The sequence below is a fragment of the Diadema antillarum genome, unplaced genomic scaffold (assembly GCF_040938485.1).
Source record: "Diadema antillarum isolate AM-2024a unplaced genomic scaffold, OU_Dant_1.0 scf00000020, whole genome shotgun sequence".
Lineage (NCBI taxonomy): Eukaryota > Metazoa > Echinodermata > Echinoidea > Diadematoida > Diadematidae > Diadema > Diadema antillarum.
Genome location: NW_027270909.1, coordinates 6,295,401 through 6,323,302, shown reverse-complemented (window position 1 = coordinate 6,323,302; position 27,902 = coordinate 6,295,401). Strand labels below are relative to the sequence as shown.

Sequence of the window (27,902 nt, the reverse complement as noted above, 5' to 3'; positions counted from 1 at the left end):
CCTGTACTGTAATTAGTGGGCTGCTTTTTACTCTGTGTAGTTTTTGTGTTGTGTGTATTTATGACCGGTGTAGTCTTCTGTGCTTGCATTGAATGCTATTATTACATTTGGATGAAAGAACATCGACAGTGTCCAATGTTCGCATCGTCAAGTAGGTATGAAATATTATGTACACTGTTTGCAGTGAGAGCTCTACTACAGCCAAGCCTTCATGATGTGTTATCATCTAGATCAATTTCCGTACAATGCAATGTTATGAATGCTGCAAAACGGTAACCTCTATGACAGACAGTTTTAATGCGTTGAAGGTTTCTTGACATCATAGAGCAATAGGGTGCATGTTGACGAAAAGGGTTATGGAGTTTTAGAAGTGTTGAGATGTTCATGGTGGAAAAACACTGCAATGTATGGGGAGAGTTTGGGGTAGTTTGCCATAAAAATCACACTAGTTGGCTATGCTACATCAAGCGGCAGACTAGACTAGCCAAGTCATCTTGTGGGGTACTATGTGAAAAACATGTCGTTTGAAACTCACGACATGATCCAGTTTAATTCCTCGGAAATCTCCAAATTTGCGGATTATGTGGAGATGCAGATGTTGGCATGAATGGGCTTGCAGTACAATTCTCCATCCCATTGTTACTGCACTTTAACTCTGCATTTGTATGTGTACCATGCTGTAAAGCCCCCTGTGTGCCACATTATTCTGATACAGCAATCCTCTGTGTTTTGTGGAAAACATAACCTGTTTTTCAAAGCCATTTAACTTTTCACAGAAATGTTTATGCTAGATATGCAATGTTGAAGTAGGAAAGAAAATTCCAAGCTTTTGCTGTGATGTAAATTGTGTGACAATGCTATAATGATAAATATTTTTCTTGCAAATGGCCAGTAGCTATGTTATTATCCAGGTCTGGTAAGCATGACTTTTGCAGACACAACCGTGACAGAAAATTAGAATTTATAACAGTGTGGAACACTGCTATTCATTCACAAGGCAAATCAAGCTACAAGCTGATGTACATGTGTGAGGAATGGAATTTGGGAGTGAAGCTTCCAATGCACTGTGGCAAACTTTCAATTTATTGATCGGTTTGGATGGGTTTGTGCATTGGAGCAAAATATGTGAAGATGGCACGCTAATCCAGCACTTACCTAGGTACACTGTAGTTGGGCGTGCAAGTGTGGCACATAGAGCTAGTCAGAGTGCCACTTCTCACCATGCTCAACCTGATCTTAATTGATAAAAGCACAATCAGACTAGGAGGAGGGTAAGATTTTTCAAGCAGTTTGGACTTGAAAATATGAAAGTTTTAGAATTTTGAAGTCTTTCAGCCCATTCAACAAAAATGTTTCTTGCAAACACGTACAGGCTTTACACTATCGTCGCTGGAGTGACGAAACCTTTTACCTCAAATTTGGGTGAATGTCACTTTTTTTTTTAGATTACAATGTGATGTACTCATCAGATAATCAGTAAAGTGATGTCCTGTCCAAATCTTAGCTGACTTACCCCTATAAAGAAGCCACCATGGCATTTCAAAGGAAAGGCGATCCCATTTTTTACAGTGCTTTTTTTTTCTCTCCTGAACGTTTGACATTTTTGACACAAGGTTTTTATCATTGCAACAGTGATGTGTAAATTATGTCGTCAACCCACAATTCTCCCATTATTTTATGCACAAAAATGTTTTGAAAATCTGCTCTTTCTTAGGTAATTCAGCAACTACAGTCATATCCCTCTTTGAATAGAGTGTCTAGTTCTGGTTTAGGCCTGTTGGAACACAGCAAAGATTAGACACAAATTTCATGTGAAGGAATGACATTTAGCTAAGATTTGTCAGTAGGCCAGAGGTGGCAAGCGAGTTCATGACGATTAATATCACAAAATCTAAGTGACATTCATACCTATGTGGTATATGTAACATATATCATAGTGGATGCATGTGTAACTTGAAAATTCCATTACGTTCCCGCTTTTCCTCAATATTTGATGAAATCTCCCAATCATGTTGGCTTATAGATTAACTCTTGCTGATATAAGTCAACTTTGTGTGGAATTGGGCTTTAATATGAATTGCATATTAAAATCTGTCTGTACGTGTATCACGAAGCTGCATGAGCAGTGTATGTAAAATTATCTCTGTTGAATGTTGTCGTATGACCTTGTGAGGGGTATTCCAGAGTCTTTGACATGTGCCGATACCACATTGGTTCAGACATAAGCCATTCTTAGTAATCAGACTACACTGTACAGCAGATGTACTGACACATGTACATGAAAGGGATGAATTCTGGAGATGGGGGGGGGGGGGGGGGGGGGGGAGGGGTGCTTTGGCTGGGGCTGAATGTGAGATTTGCCCAGGCCTGTATTATTATGATAATGAGATGCCTGTGTGGAATGAGGCACCCTTGAACAAGGGGAAAATAATGATATGTGTGGTGTCAGCATAAACTGTGTGTTTCACTTGCATGGAAACAGCACATCCTTTAGAATCATGTGAATGCTGTGCAGAGATGGATGTGTTTCATATGCATGCTTTTTTTTAAAAATTCAATTATTTTTGTTTTCTTTTACGCGATAGTTGTATGAAGATTTCTAAAGAATTGCTGTCAGTTATCAAACTTTTGCCTTGTATTTATCATAGATATTTGTGTATAATGTATTGCCTGTGTACAAATTTTGATAGCTGGCAGTGGATGGTTAGCAGTTGGGTCTATCTTATGATTATCCAGTATATGGATATATTATTAATCTCTGCAACTTGTCATTTTTTTTTCACTGTCATTCTTGACCTATACATATGCTGATATGTGATGTGTCCTATTGTAATATGTACAGTGTACATGCATTTCTTTGGTATGACATTTTACATGAACATTTAATATTCTGTGAATCGAATAATGTATGTAACTAACTATAAATAAATCCACTTTGATACATAAATGGTCGCAGTTTCCAGTGTTTGCTACATTTAGTGAACTTTCTGTATGTCAATTTGCATTTTAGAAACACAAACACACACACACATGCAGTCACACAGGCTAATTTTCTAGTAGCACAGATGTGAATGAAATGGTAGAAATGAATTCAAGGACAATGCCAGTGGCAAATGCTATACAGAGCTCTGGCTGCACATGTAATTTGGTATAAGTATAAAAAGGAAGGATTGATGGGGGTAGCTCCTTCATGCAAAGGATTCAAAATCAATTGCCTAGGTCAAAGGTCACAACCTGAATTATGAATAAAGAGCACTCACCTTTTTCGCTGAATTTAGTGATGTGTGCGGTGTAGCTCCAATAGGCATTCAACTGAATTTATCTCATGTTGTAGTTTGGTCTGCAAAGGTGCCTTTAGCTTTTGCAAAGTTGTCAAAGGTCACACTGCAAGATGACCCAATGCTCAAATAGTAATCTCTATTAAAAAAATTGGACCAAGTTCATTCAAACTTTGGCTGATATGTTGTGTTTGTTTTTAAAGCAGGACTATGAAAAGTACTTGGAAAACACAAAGACACAAAGGAATGGATAGGAACAAGTTTTTATGTATCCTTGCCAATGCAAGTCCTTGCAGTATTATTTCTAAGTTTTGCTGTTCTGGTCCAATTTGTATCTTCCTTTGATAATTTTCCCTGAAATAGCACAACATGTATGAAAAGTGTGTCTAATGCTGTGTACGCCAAATATTTTGAGAGTTTTTTATTTCTTGAGTCAGGTGCTATTCGGGAATTTAAAAAACATTCAAAAATGTAAACTCTGATCCCGGCACGAATGTCACACACACACTTTCACTTCTCTGCTTGGTACTGTACTCCACAATCGCAAATTTAGCCACTCGTAAAATTGTTGGGAAGTTCCGATTCGCGAAAAATTACACTCGCTAAATATATGGCATAAAGTAATTTCCTCAATGTCCCAATGTTGCAGTGCCAGCCATTTCAATCAAAAGTAACATTATGCAAATGACACTTACAAAAAGTAATAACACATTTACAAAGCAGATAGTTCTTATAAAAAGTTTATTAGATAATTGATTTGATCTTTGAAAGTACTGTACACTCTACATGATAAACAATTGTGCATATTATGCGGCGGCTGTGTATGACATGCTACCACTCTATATGTGTAGGAACACTTCGTATCTTCTCTTATAATACAGTGATTCTTTTCTATGTGCTCCACGATGGACGGATCTACAATGTATGAGAAAATATTGAGATGAAATCTTGGATTCTTTGTAGGCTCACAATGCAAAATTCAAACACAGGCAAACTCTGTTATAATGAGAAACACTACTCGGGACTTCCATAATTTTCTTGTCATAACCGGGAGACCTCATTAACACAGATGTAGGGTAAACTGTAATGACAGTTTATCAGACAAATCTCTTGTTTAATCAAAGCCTCTCGTATTGGTCTTTCATTATAATGGACACTGATATATGATAGAAACATCTCACTACAATAAAATACTTCTTTTATGCAGCTGCCTCTCTCTTACGGCACAAAATTCAAATAGAAATATCTTCCTAAAGAGTTTATTGTAAAAATACACCATTGCATGACAGTGACTGTACTAACACACACAAACACACACAAATTATGAACACACACTGCTACTTGCAATAACTGCTCTGTTTTCTATCATAAAGGCCCTGAAAAGTCCAAAAGTTAAGCTTAAATCAAATCCCTTGAATAAATTTTGTCCATGGTCTCGGAAAAGGACAAAAGAGGCATACCCTTAATGCGTTCACTATTGTACAACATTTGTATGTCTGTTGCTACATGTATATGTGATGCATCGTACTACCTTAATAATCCCTGGCAAAAGAGAATACCAGTAAGTATTTCTAGTTCTAGATGGTGTCTGTACAAATTGATGAATGAATACAATTACACAAATACAATGAATAAGTAAACAAAAAAAAATACATATTTTACATGTATACAAAAAACAAAAACAAACAAAACAAAAAGTCAATGACCATATTGGAATAAAGTCCACTGAAATAACGAGTGATAATACCAGCATAAAGTGAGATGACTGCACTATCTTTACTTATGATTAAATAGAGGAGTACTTCACATGTCCTGTACTTGACCTGACTGCTGGAGATGGGGTTACCGTATTCAAAACATCCAAACTAAAGGGGGATGCAATGTTGCATTGCACACTTTACATAAAGTATGAAAGACAAACGGATTAGCCTTGAAATATCACACAAATAATACAGAGTTCAATGAATAGCAGATCTAGCTGCATTATGTACCCATAAAATGAAGAAAAAAAACCATAAATGATTAAATTCAGGAAGACAAAATTAAAAAAATGAACCTCATCAAAATGTCCAATTTCTACACAAACACAGAGGTGCGATTTATTGGATCACATTACACAGTAGTAAAATTGAGCATTGAAACGCTTGCTGGTCTGCATGCTGTGCCAGCATGCTTCAACGTTACATACACAGACTATTGTATTGTCTCCCCGGAGGAGTTGCCAATGGCAACCACAGATTCCCATCACCAACTCTCTCATGCCAGATGAATAAATGCACATATCATTTGCACCTGTTCACAAATTTTGGTGGATTTTTGTTTTGTCTTCACATTCTGAACAGCACCCTTTGACTGAGTTTCCCTACAATGAATTTTGTCGCCGGCTCACACTTGTAGTGTTTGATTTGTAAATACTGATTTTATCTTTACTAGTTTCTCTTCATATCAAACCCTCTCCAAGTATCTCTCTCTCTCTCTCTCTCTGGCAATGCCTTTTATCCAACTGTTCTTTTTGTAATCTTTCTCTCTCTCTTTTTCTCTGTCTCTGTTTGTGTGGTTTCTGCTTGGCTCTCTGTCTCTCTTCCTCCATCTCTCCCTCACTTCATACCTTCTCTCTCTCTCATTCCCTCGCTCTTTCTGTCCTCCCCCCCCCCCCAGCCCTCTCACTGTCTCTCTTACCATTCATTCCCTCTGCTACTCTCTCTTGCTTCTCTCGTTCTAGTTGGTCGAGCAGCTGCAATCGGAGGATTGCAATTTAGCTTCATGGCCATCACTGATGGTAGAGGTATAATAATGATTTAATCGTGGCGGAAACGTTCTGCTTCCAGTCTCCTGTTGCAGTCCCCCTCCAACCCCCCCCCCCCCCCCCCAACAGATGGTGGAGGTATAATAATGATTTAATCGTGATGAAACGTTCTGCTTCCAGTCTTCTGCTGCAGTGTACCACCCCCCCCCCCTCCTTTTACAAAAAGCAATCACCATCTAGGGGGCCAGGCAGGCATAATAGAGGAAATCATCAACTGCGACGGAAGAAATGAGAGATAATCTAAACATGTAGATTTCGTCGCAGAATGACTGATGGCTGATATTGAAAGCGATTGCGTTTCCATCCGGTCAAAACTTGCACCACAGACGGATGTGTCAAGAGTTCCTGGATGCGGAAGTACACAGGTGCCACACTGAGCACAGCTGACCTTTGACCTTCAGCACACCGGACCATCAGAGAGACAGGACACAGCATTTCAAATATCCTCTGACCTGATTAGTACAGATGGCTCCCATTATAACAAATTAGTTTTCTTTTTATATAAAGACATTTCATGATACTGTAAAAGTGGAAATTTTTGTGGTGTTGAAATTTTCTTGCATTTCGCACAACCAGAAACTAGCTCGAAAATGAAAGCACACAAATATTTTTGCTTGCCATATGTGCCTGTAGTTGATGTCTTGATTCCACGGAATTAAAAACGTGAAACTCATCTTTGATACCCAGTTGAGCGCGAAAAATTACTTGCACAAAAATATTCACTTTTACTGTAGCTGAAAAAAAAAAAGTGTATAAAGATGTGTAGATGAAATTTTTGGGGAAATGAATTTTACTTTTTTGTATGCAAGATTTCACTATAACTGTGGTCGTTATAACATGAGTGCACTGAACCATATCTTTGTGATTCATTGGTACTGGTGAAAAGTGCTGCTTGGTCTAATTTTAGATGGTGATGGTGAGATTCCCTGATTTCATCTCCGTCTTGATGGTCTTGGATCCCTTCTTCAGCTCCGCAGGATCCACTCCAGCTGCCTTCTGGTTCTCCCTCTCAATCACATCCTCTGCTGTGGCCGAAGACTGCAGGGAAGAAGAAGAAGAAAAAAACAAAACTCTTGTCATTGCAATCTTTGTCTAGTCTTTATATTTGTTTGTTTTAATGTGCCAGAGCCATTTCTTACTGCTGCTTCCAGATTAAGATGACTATACAGTATACAATATGGTACTTTGAAGTTTGTTTGAAATATTTTATCATTGCCTCCAGGCAAATTACTGGGGCAGAAAATAGGAAACCTTAAAATGAGCTTAAGTAATGTTTAAAACTGTTATTTACATACAGAATGAGTCATGCAATTACAGATGTACAGGAAAGTAATAAGATAATATCTAAATGTTTAAATTCACATTGAGTACATATTCATACATATACAATTCACATATCTCAAGTCTTTATGTTTTTGTTCTTGTTTTTTTGCTTCTCATGGCTTTTACATGTCCTGATTAAAACGATAAGGTGATATAATGAAAACTGGGGTTGAGTCTAAAAACTCATCGTACACAAAGGCTATATTGAGAAAGATTTGTGTTTTTCAGAGGATGATGACTCTGTGTATGTGTGTGTGTGTGTGTGTGTGTGTGTGTGTGTTTGTGTTTGTGTTTGTGTATTTGTGTGTCTCTCTGGGAGTATACTGCAAATCTATATGCACCTGGCACCCTAGGCATACACAGATTTACTGATTCTTATTTAGTGCATGGAAAGGTACCCATTGTTTTAAAAAAAAAAAAAAAAAAAAAAAGATAAGAATTTCTTGCCATGTGTACTCGATTATCGAAGACACGTATAGGTTGCCCATGTCTACTAGCTATCAACATTCTGAATCAAACTGAAGGAACTATAGACAGGGATTATCAGATCTGTGTCTGCAGTCCCTGTGATGCAGGGTTATCCCTTAATACCATTACATCACAATATTCCACTACGGTACTTCTCCACAAATGCTCTGTAAGATTCTTTTTTGAGAAGAAGCAAGAGAAAGATAGAAAGAGAAAAGGAGAAAGAGAAATAAAGACAGCAAGAAAGAGAGAGAGAGAGAGAGAGAGAAAGAGAGGGAGAGAAAAAGACCCAGTGAGAGAATGGGAATTACACTATGGAGCATAAAAAAGAAATCCAGAGAATACTGGACTTACTAGATGTGTCTTAGTGCATGGATGCATTTACTATTCACTTGATCAGAGTGATTTGTAACTCCTTTACATGCTTTGCAGATTACAGACTTATTTTGTTAATCTTTGCGAGCATACTGAACAAGCCTGGATCAGGTGGTATGCCTTAATAGTTGTTGCTAGCTAGGACAAGATTGGAAAATCTTTCTGGTTGCCAAGGAAACTCATATTCTAGGGATGTGCACAAGATTTGAATACCTGGCACTAAATGAAACTCCTCTTCAGGAACACTAAAGAAAATGATTACATGTGCTGCAACATTTGCAGTCCATACAGACTATAGGTGTCCTGAACATTATGATATAATGTGATGGTAATAAGGCATTGAAAACATATTGTACACACAGTAGGTTCAGCAGGCATTTTTTTTTTTAATTCTCAGATTCAGTGAGTCAACTGATATTTGCAACATTAATAACTAGCAAAAATTTTGCCTCACGTGACACAATTGTGCTTTTGTCACTAAGCTAAGAAATTCCTAACTTTTTTGTGGAAAGTGATATAATGCTGACTTTCACTCTGTCAATGTGGTTCTAACATACTCAAGAAAATCTCTCGCAAGTCCCAATTGGAAAAATTTGTGGTAAATGCAGTATTATTCAAGATAATAAAAGCAATGTTACCCGTACTTTTTTATAGATAGAACTTTCATGGCTTCTGAGAACCATAATGACCTAAGACCTAGTAGTGTGGAACACTTAACCCGTTGGGGACGGACTGATTTTGCCACAACAGGTAATTCCCATAGACACCTGCCCGAGTATACTAGGAACTCCTCCTCAATGGGTTAATCTGATTAAGGCATTCATCAATTGATTGTACTCCACCCACTGAATTGCTCTTTCCTTTTTCTGATCATCCAGGCATAAAACACAGATTTCTTTTGATGTTCATGACTCCAAACAGACTAGTACACTTAGTTCATTGTGGCACACCAAAGCCCATTGGGGAATTATGATTGCCACAGCATGTATTACATCAATGACCGCACTGTCATTGAATACTTCGTACAAAGTCAACAAGCTGCATTACAGTCTGCTGTATGGAGTTGCAATACTGTGTATATTTCACATGAAAGTTTGCTGTCCTGTGGGTTTATTTATTTTCTATGATGCTTTAGGGCATCATCTATGCAGAAGTTGTATGATTATACAGCAACTTGCTTTTATTATAGAACTTGAGTTTCGAGGGGTTATTTGCACCCGTTGAAGTCCAACAGTTGTCTTGTTGCCCCTCACCCCTCCCCCCCTCACGCACACACACATTTCCACCTCCGCAGGGCAAAAAACAAAAACATTCAGGGAAAATTACCAAAAACGCAAATGAGATTCCCCGAAAGTTCTGCCCACAGGTTGTTCCCGTCGAAACGGGAAGATATTAACATTATGACTTTGATTACCCCCTGCTCTTGCATCCACCAGGGAGGTGAGAGGAAACGCGTCACCTCCCTGCATCCACGCGGGCACCCGCGGGAATCCACGGCTGGTCTCAAGGCCTCGGTTTGTTTTGTGTGTTTTTTTTTCATGTTTCTTTTCCCCACGTTATGAGAGAAAAATAAGATATTTTCGTCTTCATAATTTTGCTCCCTCCTTTTTGTTTTTAATCACTAAAACTTGGCTTGATATATCATATAGAACTACATCTGCTTCAGACTGTACATTATCATAATTAATATTAGGCCTACAATTATTGCTCCTATTATTGTTATTATTATATTATTATTATCATTATCCTTATTATTATTATTATTATTATTATTATTATTATTATTATTATTATTATTATCACTGTTATTATTTGGGGAGGGGGAGATCATAGTCATCAGGTTTAATAGGTGCCCGTGGGAGTAGGGTCTCACGACCTCGTATTTTTTTTCTTTAATATTTTTCCCATGTTATGGAAGAAAGACGAATATATACATCACTGCATTCGTCTTCATTTGCTCCCTCTTTTTTTTTGTCACCAAAACTTGGTTTGATAGACCATAGAACCACACATTCTATTTCCACTTGCAATTTTAAAAATAGGCGGTCGGCAAAGCGAGGTTTTCCTCTACGTCCGCTCATCTTATGAATATGTATGATTACAGCAGCTCTGCAGTAAACGAATGGACACAGCTGCGCGTGTAATCTGATATAGAAGGGTACGATCGGCAAATATATTTAGCCGCGTCCTAAACAGTCTGCGTACAATGACATCGGACTTGAGAGCAAACGGCGAGCAAACTAAATGACGTACCTGAGCTGCATATAGTATTCTGCAGTTGTGCAAAATACAATTAAATAACAACGTTCGTTGTTTTCATTTGGGGACGCCGAACTGTACGTAAATGCCCTTGCAGTCCATATCACGCACACACAGATTCGTGTAACCATCGTCAATACATTACATACAGTACACGTAACAGGCGGAGGCAAAGGTACATCACAGAACTATACACACAGTGTAGAGTGTGTAGAGTTCTGCGAGGTACATTGTGTGTGTGCGTGCGCGTCCGCCGGAAGATGTCAGAGATTTCGCTGCACCATCATCTTTAGTATCCCCCAGTGTCTCTGCAAGCTAAAAGATGGGAGATCGAGAAAGCAGGAGGCCAGCGCAGGTCCCGTGAATATTGAAACGCTCGGCTCTTTCGTCACGCACAAAAATGCATTATGCATATAGCTAATTAATTTTTCTTTTTCGTCCTCGACGTCGACACGGAGGCGGAGAGGAGACGAAACCCGCGCCATTCGATGTAGGATACTCTCCTGCGGCCGACGGCACCGGTCGCAGCTGCCCGGAGCCGACGGCTCGGGAGGAGATAGAGAAACCAGCAACGCCGGAATAAAACAGGAAATACATAAGGCCGCGACAACAACAACAACTTCGAGTATTATAGTATAGGATGTATACACATTTTGTATGCATGAACTTATTTTTCATCTGAAAGGTAGACAAGACTGAAGTTATTTTCCTCACTTGCTGGTTACAAAGCTTCAGCAGTATCTCTTGTAAACCATGCATCATCTGTAATTCCTACAGTAGTTACCAGGTATGACATGAATTGACATTGTAGAAAAACAGTCGTTTGTGCTTCAACCCGTTCCTTCTGCAATTCTCTGAGTGTCTTTAATGCCTCCAAACAAGATTCTTTTTGCCCGTCGACAGAGAACGGACAGGTTGGTAATCCACCTGTGCCAAAGCAGTCAAGCGATGCATGTATCTCCCCTTCCACAGTCAAGTACAAGTTACACTCTTGTCTTCATCTTGAAATATGATGAATGACAGCCTATACAATGCTAAAACTAAAATGAGGACTCAATGCACACTGCAGTTGTAGTAAATCCCTTCAAAAATATACTGTATTTATAAGCTGTTATTTTCGCGGGGTTTAGTTTCCATGAATTCTGTGAATCACAGTTGGACCGCGAATTTAACAACATGCGAAGATGTCACCACGCACACTAAAGGTAATAGTGCACTTATGAAGGCCTCTGTGTCAATTCACGAAAACAAAATCTCGTGAAAATGTCTGTGAACCCCTAATTCGCAAAAGTATCTGTATGCGAAAATAACAGAGTATACAGTAAAACAAATAATGAATGTACAGCACACATTCCACTGGAGAAAAAAAAATACTCAAAATCACAAAAAAATTACAAACTTAACCAAGACAAAACACCCAGGAACCTTATGGAAGATTTCTGTGGTCATGATTAGGTGTATGCTACCCTATAGCTTAGATACAATTGGATATCATTTGCCATAATTTGAGGTTTTCCACGAAGAATAAAATGTAATAGAAGTGGTATTGTATGCCATGAAGTAAACCTCTTCCTTTTTCCAGTACCCCACTGACAAATCTACATAAAATGCATACAAGTACATGGAAGAAATTGTATCACGGCAACTAACCCCCTGAGGGCAATAACTCACCTCCCCCCCCCCCCCCCCCCCCCCAGCTAAATACTGGTTAATGATAAGGTTAGCGTAAAAATTAGGATTAGGATTAGGTTTAGCGTTAGAGTTTGGGTTAGGGTTAGGGTCAGGTGAAAGGTCCGGGGTAATAGCCTAGGTGGTAAGAGCCCTAGACCCGGAGGAAATGTATCATGGTATCAAAGGGTAGTCGAATCAGTATAATCAAACTTACCCAGGCGTAGAAGACAGCTGCACCAGCACTGACGTCCCTGACCTGCTCCAGGTCGAATGCCGCTAGGATGGCGCTGGTCCGCTCTGCGGTCGCCACGGGGATCTTGTTTGGGTCGCACTCCATGACGCGCCGCTTCAGCCCTTCTTTGCCCGTCTTCCCGATGAGGGCCTGCATTCCTTTCCAGTCCTGGGTGGATTGTGGGGAAAGGAAGTGGGGAAACTATGAGCACAGTTCTCTAAACAGTTAAGAATTGCCTGGATTCATAAAGGTAGTTAAAAGTTTGTGCGTCCCTTTTGTAACCCCGATAACTACATTCCTTTCATAAACTGATATATTGTGGAGGTAGGTAGTTAAAAGACCTCTCCTCAGAATAATGAAACTGGAAACTTCCTTGAGATAGAGGGGGAAACAATATTATACATTTCCTGTAAATTCAAATGATTTTTCTTGGTATAAAAGGGGAGAGTATTTTTGAGTGACATGGGGTTGTTTTTTCATATTCAATTTTTAAAAAACTCTGAGGTGTATTAGAGTAAGATTTATACAAGATGTTGGAAACATTATTCTTCAACAATGCAAAATTTCATGACGTGTTTGCAATAGGGGTATCCAACTTTTTATCACATCCAGAGCTGATATTATTTTGGTCTACACAATTAATCAAACAGGTATACCTTTCACTCACATTCGTGCGTCAGTGTATGCTCATTATTGGGTCTCTGTCACCACACGCAAAATGTGATGCAGATTCATGCATACCAAATCTGCATAATCCCTGGACTATCAATCTAATTTACCTTTGTGAATTCTGGCCGATATGCTTCACACAGAAATTAGAGCAATATAAAAGGGTAGATTTGGTTATGTGTGACTTGTTAATAGATTACAGTTTGATACAGTTTCAGAAGAGAGAGAGAGAGTGTGTACACACTTCTTATTTCTAAAGATTCCATGCTTTTTAGTCGTGATATTTACATGTATTAGATTCAATGTTGCTATTCCAAACTACAAATGCACTTGTATATCTTTGTATGGAAAGTTCCATATTCAAACACTGAGAAATGTAAGTTAGCCAGCTTCCTTCAAAAAGGAGAAGAAAAAGAACAATTCAATCATGAGTGCTGCTGCACCTGGGCTTTAATTGATCTGACTCAAGAGTGGTTCCCCCTACCCCCATCACCCCCTACCCTATCACCCCCTAACCCACATCACCCCCAAAACCTCCACCACTCCCGTCACTCACCTGTAGCTGTTTCTCCTTGTTGCCTAGTAACAAGTAGGTGGAGATCATGACCTTGTGGACCTGGGGCGGCGGCTTGGAGTAGCTGCGGATCTCGGCCACCGTGCTCTGCTTCAGGTTGAGGATCTCATCCCGCAGTCGCTTGAGGCGCTTGAGTGATAGCAGCATCTTGTTGGCCTGGATCATCTCCTGCGGCATGTGGGCCTCGTAGCCGTGCTTCTTGACAAAGTTGATGGCCTTCTCAAGCTCCTCCAGATTGCGCTTGTCCATGGCTTTCATGAGGTCTGTGTCAAAAAGAGATTTAGAGTGAAAACATAATTTTTAATATGCCTACAGAGCTGTCAATCACATATGCATATAGAACTGTGTAAAATAAAGCTTTAACACAATTTCAGTCGGGTAATGACTAAAATGCTAAATATCAGCCAAAAAGGTTCACAGGAAGTACGACAATCTCCGAGCATACCCGATCGTGGTTGCTACATAAACTTTCTGTAATCAATTTTCGATAATGGAGTCACTTAGATATGTTTATAGGTAACTTGCATTTGCTGGTTGACTCTTACTTTCATTTTGTTGCCTCTTCTCGGTACACCAGGTTAGGGCTCGCTGCTTGCTCAGCACCGCCCCCCCCCCCCCCCTCCACTCTTGCTGTTGCTATTCACTCTTTTCCTTTCTCTATCCCTCTGTTGCTTATCTTGTTTGATGTTGCCTCCCTATTCATCCTTTATATCCTTCAAAGCTTGCCCCCCATGGTCCTCTGGATCATCACTGACCCTCCTCTGCCTTTTGTCTGTCCACCCTCCTGCTTTAATCCCCCTCCCTTTACCTATTGGGCTCCTTGCCCATGACCTCCAACCCTCCCCTTTTGTTTTCTTTGTTCTGTGTCCCTAGCCCTCCCCTGAGTGCTCTTGTTGTGTGCAGTCCTTATATTAGTGATTGCTTTCCCCTGCCTATTTGTCATTTTGCCTCTGACAAAGATTCTGCTTGGATCGAAAGCTCACGCCCCTTTTGACTCCATTTTACTCCATTGGCTCGCCACTATTAGATAAGCTGTTTTCAGCAGCTTTTTTTGCTACAATTTTCGATAATTGACAAATCGGGTCATAGCAGTATCCATCGCTTTTCCACACGAGAGTGAATTACATGCAGCTTGTTGGAAAATATAACTGCTGGGGCAGGATCAATCGTCACGTAACATTCTACCTACCCACAATGCTGAATGGGAATCATTTCCTTGGAATAAAAATTTATTCATTGATCAAAACCATTTCACACCTTTGATCTGAAAACACTCCAAATCAACTTATCATCTTGGCAAATTGCTTCACCCAAGTAAGTTTCTCAGTAGACTCTTTTGATGTGCTGCAAGCAAATTCCAAATGATGAAAGATGGATTTTGAACCCTTCTTATACTATCAGTATGTTTTATCTTTAATGGCAATGGATAAAAGTGAATGGCTTCAAATTTGATTGCACAGGAATGGATTGACTATTGAGCATTAGTACCAGTAAACTGAACAGAACTGAAATTTAACTGCATTCAACTGTTATAAAATCAAACTGAATTGTTATGCAAGAACTGTACAAGAACCAACCAAACACAGCAGCAACAAATGAAATTGGGAAGTAAAATGAGTACCAGAGTAAAAAGAAAAACCTCTGTTCCTACATTCACCCTACAAAAACAAAACAAAACAAACAAACAACTTAAAGGGGAAGGCTAGTAACTGATCAGTGGGAATCAGTGGAAATGCTGGGAGATGATTGTTCCAATCCTTATGGGATTCATTCAAGAGTTCATTGTATATCTATTGTTGTGTGAAAATGATTTGCTTCAGAAAGGTCTCATATTCAAGTAATGTGCAGATTAATGCTCCGTCACTGACCAGGGACGCTAACCTGGAAGCATTAAACTGCACATTACTTGAATATGAGACCATTCTGAAGCAAATCATTTTCACACAACAATAGATATACAATGAACTCTTGAATGAATCCCATAAGGATTGGAACAATCATCTCCAAGCATTTCCACTGATTCCCACTGATCAGTTACTAGCCTTCCCCTTTAAGAAACAAAAGAACAGTTTGTAGTTCCACTTTGCGCATGAGCAGAAAAAGGCTATAATTTGTGACAACAGGCATTTTGGTTTGTTAATTCACTGAGATAAGCATCTGTGATGTGATGATTATTCATATATCCTTATATTGATATAGACTAGATGGTGCTTGCCAGCACATCCACATGACAGCAAGCCTGCATAGTATATGGCAATATCAAAAGAAAATGTTGTTCATGCACTCAATACAAAACAATGAAATGGATGCCTCCTGAAATGTCAATTGGCCATTCTGGGTCACCTAGTCTAAATGCAAGTTCATTCTTTGTTTGAATATGAATTCCATAAATCGTTACGTCGGGCTAGCTCATGCATTATGTCGCTTTGAAAACGAGTGAAGTGCCTAACCAACTGAGAAAAAAGAAAGGTCATTTGTACCAATGTGCACATGAGCTAGTTACGAACTGGCTTATTCCCTTCATTACATTATTCATGGAACAAAAAAAAGTTGTTCTTCAACTGACCATCCCGGGCCTTGAATCTCTTGAGGATGCTCTCAGCCTTGGCCAGGTCTCCCTCGGTGTCTGCCAGCTTGTTCTCCTTGAACTCCTTCACTGACTTCTGCAGCTTGGCTTTGTCCTTCTCCTTGATCGCCACCTTCAGCTCCTTGCGGATCCGGTTGTGGCGCTCGCCTGGGGGACGACAAACGGAACGACAAGTGTTTTCATCCTCAACCAAATAGGGCGACATTTAGGAGAAGCTAGATGATCAATGATATAATTTCTATTACATCCAAGAGAATAATAACAATGATAAAGCCAACAAATGAAAAGAACAATAATCGATAAAACCATATTACTCTCATTATTAAAAGATAAGCAGTGGTGGATCCAGATGGGGGTGCACCGGGCGCGCGCCCCCTCTTTATTTGTTGTTAAAACCAAAGAAATAAAAGGAAATAAATGAGATGAAACCCGGAAGTAGCACCAGAAATATTGTCCCTTTACGGAATTCCTGGATCCGCCCCTGGATAAGCATGGTAATAGTAGATCATGTGATATATCCCATACACATCTCCCATACACAAGTGTATGGGAGATGTGCATGGTAAGATGGTGGATTGCTGGCTTCAAAGCGATTGGCCTATGAGATATCCACATTCTTTACAGAGATCAGTGGTCATGGCACATCAAGAATTGGTTAGTAATGTAGGGTAATGAGGAAATAATTCTCCGTCTCGGGGTATCTTTTTGAAACATATTTCCTTTTCGGAGAAATACACATTGTTGTATTCTGATTTCAAACCAGGATTTTCCACTCTCTCCTGCACCCACATCAATTCTCAAGTGCTGACTTACGTTTCGCCTTCTCCTTTGCAGCCTTTTCGGCCTCTTCGGCGGCCTTCTTGCTCGCTGCATCGTTTGCTTTCTTCACAGCCTCCGCCGCTTTCTTAGCCTCCTCTTCAGCCTGCTTGGCTTTCTCTGCAGCTTCCTGAAACATTAAAAAAAAAAAAGATTTCAAACATGTTGCACGCAATAACCTTCACATGTAGATTATGAAATGCAAAGACCTTAAATTTCCTTCATTTTTTTTTTCTTAATTACCACTCATTTTGAGATTGGAGAATCAGTAGATCCTTAAAGCTACAGAGAGCACAGTGTATCCTTGGAAATCCTTCAGTTTGCTTTTACTTCTTTTTTTTTTGCATAATCACAACATTCACTTTGAGATTGGATGATTAATCCTTTCCTACAGCAAGAGGGGGCACAGTGTAACCTTCTCTATCCTCTTCATAGTGACTGAAAAACAGAAGTACATATATTATGGAAGATATTCGTCATCATGGTAGTTGATAACAAAAAATATCTGTGAAGAGAAGGAAACTACACTGTAGATGCTTTGTTGTTATTATCATTTCATTTCCACCCAAGGCTCTGTGCGGGACTCTAAATAGTCTAATTTGGGTGTTTTCTTTTGATTATTCATCAGCACAGTGTCATTAAAAAATCATTTGCCATAGCATAAGCAACAGCACACCTTAGCCTCGTCCTCTACATTCTTGAGTTTCTCCTCCTCGGCCCTCTCCTCCTCTTGGAGGGCAATAGCCTTGCGCTCCAGCTCCCTCTGGGCCTCCAGGGCCTGCTGCACCTCAATGATCTCCAGCTCCCTCTGTCGCTCCTTCTCTTTCTCCTCCATCTCCTTCTTCAGTCTCTCCTCCTCGCGCTCCTCAGCCTCTCGTCTGCCCCTCTCTGGCAGACAGAATTGGAGAAGATGAAAAAGAAAGTGGTGTAAAGACACGGTGATAGTAAGATACTACTACTTTTAGCATTATATGCCATCTCTGGATCAATGAACATAGTTGCATCTCCAGATCTGCCTATCTAGCATGACTGTCCTCAGTTCACTAACACTATCAAGGCCTGTGTAGTTCTTTAGTACATAGATGTATTACACTTCTCCCTCTTTCCGCAGTACCGTGTTTGCAAATTTGTAGGCTCCTATAGTGAGAGGGGATTAGCAGATAGAATAGGGTGCTGCACATAGTGTCCTACTACATGTATTCTCATCCTCATCTCACACACTTTGACAGACACTTTTGGCAAACTACCACCACCATCACTACCATTAAGTTGAAATTCGAGGGAGACACAATTTTGTACTAGTTTCCTCAAAGTCATGAATAATGTCAAAAGGTAAATCATATCAGAAACATAATATAGGCCAATTCATGAGGTAGACCTCAATATGGACTGCAATTTAAAAGATAAATCAAGGATCTTCCTTAACCTTAAATAGACACTTAGCTTCAGTTGGGCATTCAGTAACCCATCCCAACTTGACTTAATTGGAAAGTTAGCAAGCCCACTAAGGTGTACAGTAGCAATGTGCCTATAACGTCCAACAGGAAGGCTTAGAGGGTGTGTACAGTTCTGGTCGAGGTGAGGATTTAGCTTTTAACGTTTTGCAAGATATTCAGAAACCACTCTAAGAGATGTCAAAGAGCATGCAATTCTAAGGGGTATCAAAAGTTTATTTGATGAAAATCGGTTTTGAAATGGCCGAGATATCCAAAACCAAGGTGAAACAAAGAGGTCCTTATAAAGTTGTGGCATGTCGCCTTTTATTATTATCACTTTTTTGGATATCTCAGCCATCTGAAAACTAATTTTCATCAAATAAATGTTGAATCCTTCTTAAAATTACATGCTCTTTCATATTTCATAAGAGATTTCTCATTATCTCACCTAATAAGAATGTTCAAAACATGAATCCCCACCTCAACAAGTACTGTACAGTCCCTTTATTATACGAATTAAGGAGCAAGGTAATCTCTATTCACTGACAACTAGCTTTGCAGACATCTGAGTGTGCCAATCAGTGAAGACAGCACACCAACATGCTTGCCAGTCGGCAAACAGACCACACTTAGGGTTGATGAGCTCTCACCTTCTTCTTCCCTGGCCTTCTGCTCCAGTTCTCGCTGTTGCTGCAGCCGCTCCTCCTCTTCCTTCTTCCTCCTCCTCTCCTCATTACCTTTCTTACTCTCTGCCTCCAGTTTCTTCCTCTTCTCATCCTCAAGCTGCTTCCGCCTCGCCTCCCTCGCCTCCTCCTCCCGCTGCCGCTTCTCGTCCTGCTTCTTGTTCCGCTCTGGGGTGGGGGTGGGGGGGGGGGGACCAACGAATGAAAAATGAAAGAATCAAGTATCACTCTCGAAATTGAGTACAGGATGTACAAAGTGGACAATCTTACAATGGCAAGGTATGGCATGGGTTATTTCTTTCCTACTTTGTATTAAAGCAACAAGTCCTTTATGCCACCAACCTCTCCCCCCCACCCCCACCTTGCCCCCTCCCCCACATTATCATGTCAGCTGTCTAGTTCTTTTGTGAAACATACAATATCTCCAGGTTTGGAAATGTTTATGGAAGTTCCGTTGGACAGAAATATCAAGACAACAATAATGTGTAAATATTGTGGGATATTATAAGTTTTGTAAAATGAACCAGGTGTATGACGCCACTGCTAAAAATGTGTGACACCACTGACTCAAGTCCAAATTGTGTACTCCTGAGGTACAAATTGTATGCTATCTTTATAGAGCTCCTGAACACTCCCAATCTGGCACAGCACAGTCCGGTACTGTTCAGTTCGCTTGAACATGAAGCTATGAACTGAATCTCATGATCGAGGGTAGATGTAGTCCTACATATACAATGCTGAGTAGGAAGCAGCTCTATGCTAACAGATACTGCTTTGACAAAAAGAAACCATAAGAACAGTGAAAAGGACGGAAGGAAAGAAGCAATGGATCCATTACCCTCTCTCTCCCTGAGCTCTTCGTACTCCTCCATCGCGATCTCCTGCCGACTCGGGATGTTGCAGAGGTCCACCTCGATCTCCTCGAAGCTGATTCCGCTGCCCCGCACAGCCCTGCTTCTCAGGAAGCGCTCCCAGCGCCGGCGGGAGAACAGGTTGCCGTGGACTGCCTCAAACATGAATCTGGTGAAAAGGAGGATAAAAATGATGTAGCAAAAGAAAACTGGAGAAATTCTGGAGCTAAATCATCTTCTGATGAACAATGCATGAAGGTATGTTCCACATGTGTTATCCTGAGTACGGTATCCCGTTATCCCTAGTTATGCGCATCATCTTGGAGTTGCCAGGCAGCCGCCGGAGGGCATCATCCCTCAGCATGGATGTGTGCGTAGAATTAGATACATCGATGCTGGCAGATGGACACCAGCAGTGACAGACAAAACACCTACGTCAATTCAACCTGAAAATGTTATCAATTTCAGCAGTTTTAACCTGTTCTTACATTATGATTGATTGAAAAAGATTTTGTCGTTTCTTTCTGTTTCTTGCAAAGTGACTGTTAAAATTTGACAAAGTGTTACAGTACAAGTTTTGGTGAGAACGGTGGATAAATAAATTTCCATAACAAGAATGTGCAGATAGCTGGAGATAAAGAAAAAGAAACATAAAGCAAGACAGAAAGAGTGAAAGACAGAAAGAGAGCAGTTTTGAGTAACTGTCTACATGAGATTCCACATGAGATGTGGAAGGTGATGGCACAAATGATTCTAAATATTCAAGGCTTGCTCTGTTAAACCAAATGACAGGAGCAATAGGATGAACAGAATGGAAACAAAAAAATCATATTTGTATTTAGGATGGCTCCATGGCATATGCTCCTGTGACAATTGCTCCCATGGAATATCTGAATGCTCAGCTACTCATAAAACCTACCCACAAGCATGGCCCTAACCCTAACCCTAACCCTAATCCTCACATCAAACTACAATTTTGTAAACCTAAAAAGCCCTATCACAACCTTAACCTCAACCCTAAGTCCTTGGAGAAAATGAGACCGGAGCAACTGTCGCAGGAGCAAATGTCCTGTCACCTTTACAACACACCACTACGCCTAACTACTTTTGTAATACCTTGCCTGCTCCTCTGTGATGAAGCCCTTCTGTTCTCGGTCCAGGAAAGCAAACTCCCAGCGGAAGTCCTGGAGCAGGAAGTACCTCCTGTCCATCTCCTGGAGGACAGAGAAGAGCTCGCTGGGGTCGCAGGTGTCTTGGAAGGCACAGCAATATGCCATGGATGCAACAACCTACATTGTAGCAGTACAAGAGGAACAGTTGGGGAGAGGGAAATAAGAGTTTTACTTGTTATGCCATATTTCAGAAATGTCTATCTCACTTTGATTTTACTGAGCCATCAAATGAAAAGGGGGAAAAATCTGCTTTGGTATAATATGTTAGGGTTGTAATGTCAACAAGCAAAGAGCTGACTGTAACTGTCAGTATGCTGTTATCATCAATCTGCCCACCTGTAAGCTTGCTCTTTTCACAAATCAGGTCCGATGTTCTGAAACTACAGTAACTGCCAATGAGCAGGAACTACAAAGTTGTACGTATTCCCTTGAATATTATACATATTGGATCAAGTGAAATACCTGGTACATGTGAAACCATCACAATGTTGTGTCTCAGAAGTTGGTTGTCTTTATACTTTGCATCAAAGGCAAGTTTTGGGGTCATCACCCAGAGTTTAATGACATGAAATGGTTTGGCAAGCTCATGGACTAGTAAAGGATTAGGTGGTAACAGAGAAATTTGTGTACAATGCATCCAGATTAGATATTCACACAAGGAACTTGAAATTTCAAAATGAGACAGAGTACTGTGTAATCATCTGTTTGCAACTTAGGTAGACTTTGGAAAAAGATACTGTAAAACGAGGAATTTTCGCGTGCACTTTAATTTCGCGAATTTCGCGAGCACCAAGATTCGCGAAATTAAAATGCACGCGAAAGTTCTTGTTTACACTATGTGCATTGAAAGCTAGTGGCACTTCGCGAAAATTTCATGCCACGAAAAAGGCTGTCAGCTTCAATTCGCGAAAATTTCATGCCGCGAATATATATCATGTTTTACAGTAGACAACTAAAGAATGAAAGCGAGCTAGTGAAAAGACTTCAGATAGTTTACCTGTGGAATGCTGATGCCACCAATCCTGAGGCTTTCATGCATCTGCTGCAGCTCCCTGGGTGTGAGCTCCCCTTTGGTATCCCGGTCATACTGACGGAACATGGCGTCCAGTACTTGCTTCCTCTCCCCCAGCTCCCCCATGGCAAGGTCAGAGGTCAAGGGTCAGAGAAATGTGACTAAAGATGGATAAAGATATAAAAAGAGAAAGATAAAGAGATTGAGAGAATGAAATAGAGAGAGAGATAAAAAAGAGAGAGGAAGAGATAGAGAAGGAGAGAGTGGAGAGCGAGTAAACAATGTAAAAATGAAATAGACGAGTATATCTATAGGCATCATGGACATTGAAAGATCTCCTGTAAGGGATTTCTTATGAGGATATTCACTGTATACTACTGATAGGCTGCTATAGGCCTGCAGAAATAGCGGGCTAGCTCCAAGGAGCAAGGACATGTCAGTGAGACTTATCCTCCAAAGGAACAGGCTGAAGCATTTGCAGTTTAAGTAAAGAATGCCTCCAAAGCAGCGTATAAACATAAATCATGCTCAAAATATCGAGGAAAAAAAAACAACAACATTTTTTGGCATTGTGACACAGAATACCACATATTCCAGGCACATGGTCCATGGAAATCTTCTAGGGCTGCTGGTATACCATGGCACGTGTGCTTAGATTGTTATGACATGCCTCTCCTATTTACAAAAGTCGAACTGGCCACCCCAACACGTATGCGCCCCAGGGTTACAAATTGTAGTCTAATGTACAACATGTACCAGTGGCGGATCCAGAGGGGGGCGCACCGGGTGCGCGCCCCCTCTTTATTTGTTGTTAAAACAAAATAAATAAAAAGAAAAAAATGAGATGAAACCCGGAAGTAGCACCAAAAATATTCTGCGCCTCCCCCCCCCCCCCCCTTCCCTCTACGGAATTCCTGATCCGCCCCTGTGTACGGTGTAAATACAGAGTTTGCTAAAGAAGTTGTACCACTTGTACATGTACAAAATTGTAGACCCTCTTTGATCTTTTAAGATTTAATTTAACTAGTGTTATTCCGGCAATGATACTAGACATAACAGTACCTTCCTGTGTGACATGCCTATGTAAAAGCAATGCTGCACACTGTGGCACTGGTCTGACGGTCCAGGACCACTAGTCACTGTCGGACCAGTAACTTTTTAATGAAAAAAAATGAAAAACTAATTAGAGTAGACCACCTTTCTTATGGTATTGGTTGGTATCTATACATGAACTTGTTCGATCAAAAGATTGTTTTGTATCTGGTCGTCGGGAATATGTTCCACGGAGACTGTGTCTGGCTTCACAGAAGCCTCCTACTACAGAGTCAGAGGAGAGCAATGATGTTAAAAAAATAAATAATAATAAATAAATAAAAGACTCCTCCGGACAGACGGATCTTTCTGTCTATCAAAGTTTACTTGTAGCTTGTCTGACCTGTCCGTCGGACACGGACCAAGCAGTAGAAAAAATGGGTTCCATCTACAATCTAGTGTGCAGCCCTTAAAGTTCAACATCAAGACATTGACATTATTTCCTATTTTAAATTAAAAGCAGATTTTACAGTGGACTCCCGTTTGGAAGTCCTCGTATACCGGTGCGGTGGGTCTTGCAGTTTCATCAACAAACGACTTATATTTACTCCAGTATGTGTAAACTTACGTTGCAGTCGCAATTGCGTATTCCCTTCGCTTCGCTGGGTGCAGCTACTCTTCGACTGAGCGACCTCGGTAGCTCCAGATTCTATCCGACGAAGTTGAAATGTTTACTTCCTTTATCGACGCGACGGAATAGTAAGCGTACGATTGACCAGACTATCACATCTTGCTATCCTTACTGTAGAATTGGGTTCTAGTACCAATGCGATGGGACAAACTTCACATCATTAACTGTTAATGGAACTAAACAGCTGCTCTAACGTTACACGATCAATTCCCATGCAAAATCCGGCTCGTTGACAATGGCGTAAATTACAGGTGGTGGTAATCACAGTCATTCACCGCGGCTGGCAAAGGCTACGTTCACGGTACGTACAGCAGGACAGTGAGTGGGATGCGACACTAGTATGTGGGACCCGATGCACAAAATACACCTGTTGCTACGCCATACGGCGTCTGTGGTACCCACAAAGTGGACACAATTTTGTCGTTGATGGGGCTATGATGATTGTTTGCCTTCGCACCGCTGTTTAGCAGAGCATGATGATTGTCCTGCCCAGTGTATGTATTATCATTCTGTCCCGCCAATCTGTTACGGTTGATCTCTCGCCTGTGAATATTCTCAACCAAAATAATGTCAACACAGAAATAAATGAAATCAAAGAAATCAATAATTCCGTGCTGACATTCAAGTGGAAAAACCTGTTTAACTTCAGTCCTGAACTTAGCAAGGACTTGCTTCTTTCTTTCATCTTCTTCTTAAAAAAAAAAAAATCAATTAGTGTTTTCTAAAATCAAGTATAGACCTCTACGCAGAAAAAAAAGCGGAGGATACCAGATGTAAAAACAAAAGCCTGTTAAGCCACCAATAAGGTGTATTTTAGAGCAGGATTCATCTTTCTTAACCATACCTTCTCAATTTTTACCAGGCTGGCGTGTTTTTTGTTTTTTCAAGTCCATTTTGGCACGTTTTCGTGCAAGACTGCTGATATTCAACTTTAGTGTGCAAGAAGTTACATTCACGAGCACTCCTATTTGTAAAATATAATTAGTATAATTAATAATATTATAATTTAATATCAATTAATATTAAGTAATATAATTAATTTTCATAAATCACCATAGAGCATTCAACATTCCATCTATACAATGTTTATCTATAAACTCAATCAACTCTCCTTTTCTATCTGTGGAACTGACTTCCTCACCAAGTCAGCATTAACAATAAGTGGTAATTCACTTTCAGTTCCAAAAACAAAATAACGAAAGGGACACACAATGGATGGACGAGGGAATCCCGATGAGGGGGACCCCTGGGGGTGGAAGGCCATATTCAGTATATTCAATTTCAATTCAACTTTACTTTTTTTTCCATTTTCATTAAATAAACAGGGGAAATTATATACAATGCATTAACGGAACATAACTGTAATAATGTTAAAAACGTAAATTAACAAAATACATACTAAGTAGTGATCATGAGTAAGAACTTATTAATTACATTTTTAAGGTATATACATAATATGCATAATACAAGCCCTAGGATGGAAATGGAATTGGAGGGTCCCACTAAAAAGCAATGAATGTACGATATGGGACCCTCAGAAAATACATAAGAGAACAAATAATGACTTAATGAAACTAAACAGATATATGAAACAAAATCAAAGAAACCAATGTCAACTGACATGATATCAGATTAGGAAGGAAAGAAAGAAAAAAGAGGAAAAAGAAAAAAAATGAAACTACAACACGTGCCATTGTGGACACAAGCAAACTGGATTTCATGATGTAAGAGTAATGATAAGACGCACCCTGGATTGATATTGCGAAAAATTGGGTACTTGTACCTTTAAGAATGCAGAAGAACGGATATATAAAAAGGAGAGAATAGACTCACAATAATATACGGTACAATAACAGGTCACTCAGTTTAAATTGTGATCATATTCCTTGTTCAAGTTAGCGTGTATACACGCAGCAAATTTATAGTCCAGGCGATGAAGTAGTAACTGTTCGTGCGATAAATTAAAGATGAAGAAAATAAAACAAACGGAGCACAAGAACTTTACATTGAAATCGAAATCGAACCTAATAACTGAAAGTAACGGAAAGTCCAGCATGCTCGATTCTGTCCATACCAAAATGATACAGATCGAAATCATGATCTCAAAAATACATATTCAATTTATTTTGCTTTTATTCACACTGATTAAATCATCTACCTCTCCTATAACAGGAAGTGTGTATACAAGGGTTTTCTGCAAAAAAATCAAAATGTGAGTTTTTTCGCCTACCCTAAGTACAGTAGGGCCTACCCCTTTGCGTCGTTCGGCGTATATTGTTATTGGGCGGCGTATAGGCAAAGCGTAGGATAGTGTAAGCTTGGCGTAGTCAGTACACAACTTAGTCCTGTGTGAATGCCCCAGCCTGACGTGACGTCGTCAATGTTTGACGTCATGTCTAGCCTACTTCAAAACAACTTCGAGCTCTTCTCCAAGGATAATATCCTTTAATATGTATAATCATACAATATCATAACGACAAAGAATCATCTTCAGTGATAATCTGATGATAACAGAAGATTGTACATTAGGCTCTACTATAGTATACTGTCTGCTGAAACACTAGACAAATTTTTAAGAAAGTAACAACTGCTGTATAAGTTTGCATTTATTTCTGATCCAAATATAATTTTATTCTATATTCACTTCATCAGGCAAACCTCCAAGTTCGCAATATCATACGCCAATGCAAGCTAAACAATGAACATGATACAAGATAACCTATTAAGCTACAGACACAGTCAGGAAATCGCTATTTTTTATATAAAGGTGGCACGTTTTACGAGGAAAGCACCAACAGGAATGGTTGGACAATAATGGAAGTGAAATGCATACCGCGAAGAAAAATAGGTGATGATGAACACAGTCATATGGAAACAGGCAAAAGTTCAGTTCTGGAGATCAACATGTGCTCCGTATTTCCAAAAGGCAACTTCTCATGATTGCTATCCCCAAATGGAAATTACCCGTATACACGGGTTATACTTTTTAGGCGTCACAAACTCAAGATCGTTATTAGCAGCTGCTGCAAGTCTTTGGAAAAAACACATTTCAAATAATTTTGTTCATTCATATCAACAAAGCGACGTGAACAGCAATATGCTACAGAATTTGATTAGTTTCTGCATAACTGTATGTTTGATGACCAGCTCAACGCAAAATTAGAAATGTTCCTTTTTTTTTAAATCTGACTGAATAAATCACTCTGAAATGTTTGTCTCCGTCCTGTTCTTTCCGAGAACAGTAAGGAGCTGGATTTCCCTGTCCTCGGAAATTGTTACAGCGCCATCTGTGAGAGCATTCCGTAATCGACTGACGGTTGATCAGTGGCTATAGTCTATGTTACTAATAATGATAATGATAATGATGATGATAATAATGATAATGATAATGATAATAATACTAACACTAATACTAATACTAGTAATAATAATGATAACAATGATGATGACAATAATAATAATGATAATAATAATCATAATCATAACAATAATAATAAGAACAGCATTTAATTGCGCTATCGATCTAGTGTCCTAATCTGAGGCGCAGAGGGACATAATAGAGAATAACAACACTGTATAGTTGTACATAATTATGAAAGATGAAGAACAAGGAAGAGATAGAAGTATATACTTATATATACCCGGTTAGCAATTCATTGAATATTCAACCAAAACAAGATGCGAACATAATTAAATGACTTCAGATGCTTTTAAACGTTTCAGTGGTTTCTGATGATTGGACCTTCAGTGGAAGAGCATTCCAGAGAGATGGGGCTGCAGGTATAAAAGCTTTTAATTTTCTATCTATTATACGTGCTTGTAAATATCTGTAAATAAACTGTTATGATGCAAATAACACTCGAATGGACGTGAATTACGGTGAGCACACACAGTCTGCAAGAATCTTCAGCTAATTGAAGAAGGAGGCGTGCATACTTTAGCCAGAAGAAGACGAACAAGAAGAAGA

The 27,902-nt window shown here is 39.7% G+C and overlaps 1 protein-coding gene across 1 annotated transcript; it reads right to left on the bottom strand.

Moving 5' to 3' along the window:
• Positions 1-6,642: 6,642 nt before the first annotated feature.
• LOC139729245 (uncharacterized) lies at positions 6,643-24,274 on the bottom strand. Its single transcript, XM_071640178.1, has 11 exons — positions 23,873-24,274; positions 22,198-22,373; positions 21,145-21,317; positions 20,016-20,197; positions 19,145-19,345; positions 17,735-17,946; positions 17,056-17,188; positions 16,222-16,389; positions 13,638-13,918; positions 12,395-12,580; positions 6,643-7,122 (listed from the first exon to the last, which is right to left on the bottom strand). The coding sequence occupies exons 2-11, from the start codon at positions 22,336-22,338 to the stop codon at positions 6,988-6,990; spliced, it is 1,812 nt and encodes a 603-aa protein (XP_071496279.1). The 5' UTR covers positions 22,339-22,373; positions 23,873-24,274; the 3' UTR covers positions 6,643-6,987.
• Positions 24,275-27,902: the final 3,628 nt, after the last annotated feature.

Bases quoted from the DNA above. Each gene is read 5' to 3' on its own strand.
- LOC139729245 (XM_071640178.1), bottom strand. From the start codon at position 22,338: ATGGGGGAGCTGGGGGAGAGGAAGCAAGTACTGGACGCCATGTTCCGT. The intron at 21,318-22,197 runs GTAAACTATCTG...GCTACAATGTAG, and splicing joins GTGGCATCAGCATTCCACAG to GTTGTTGCATCCATGGCATA. The intron at 12,581-13,637 runs GTGAGTGACGGG...CAATCCACCCAG, and splicing joins ACAAGGAGAAACAGCTACAG to GACTGGAAAGGAATGCAGGC.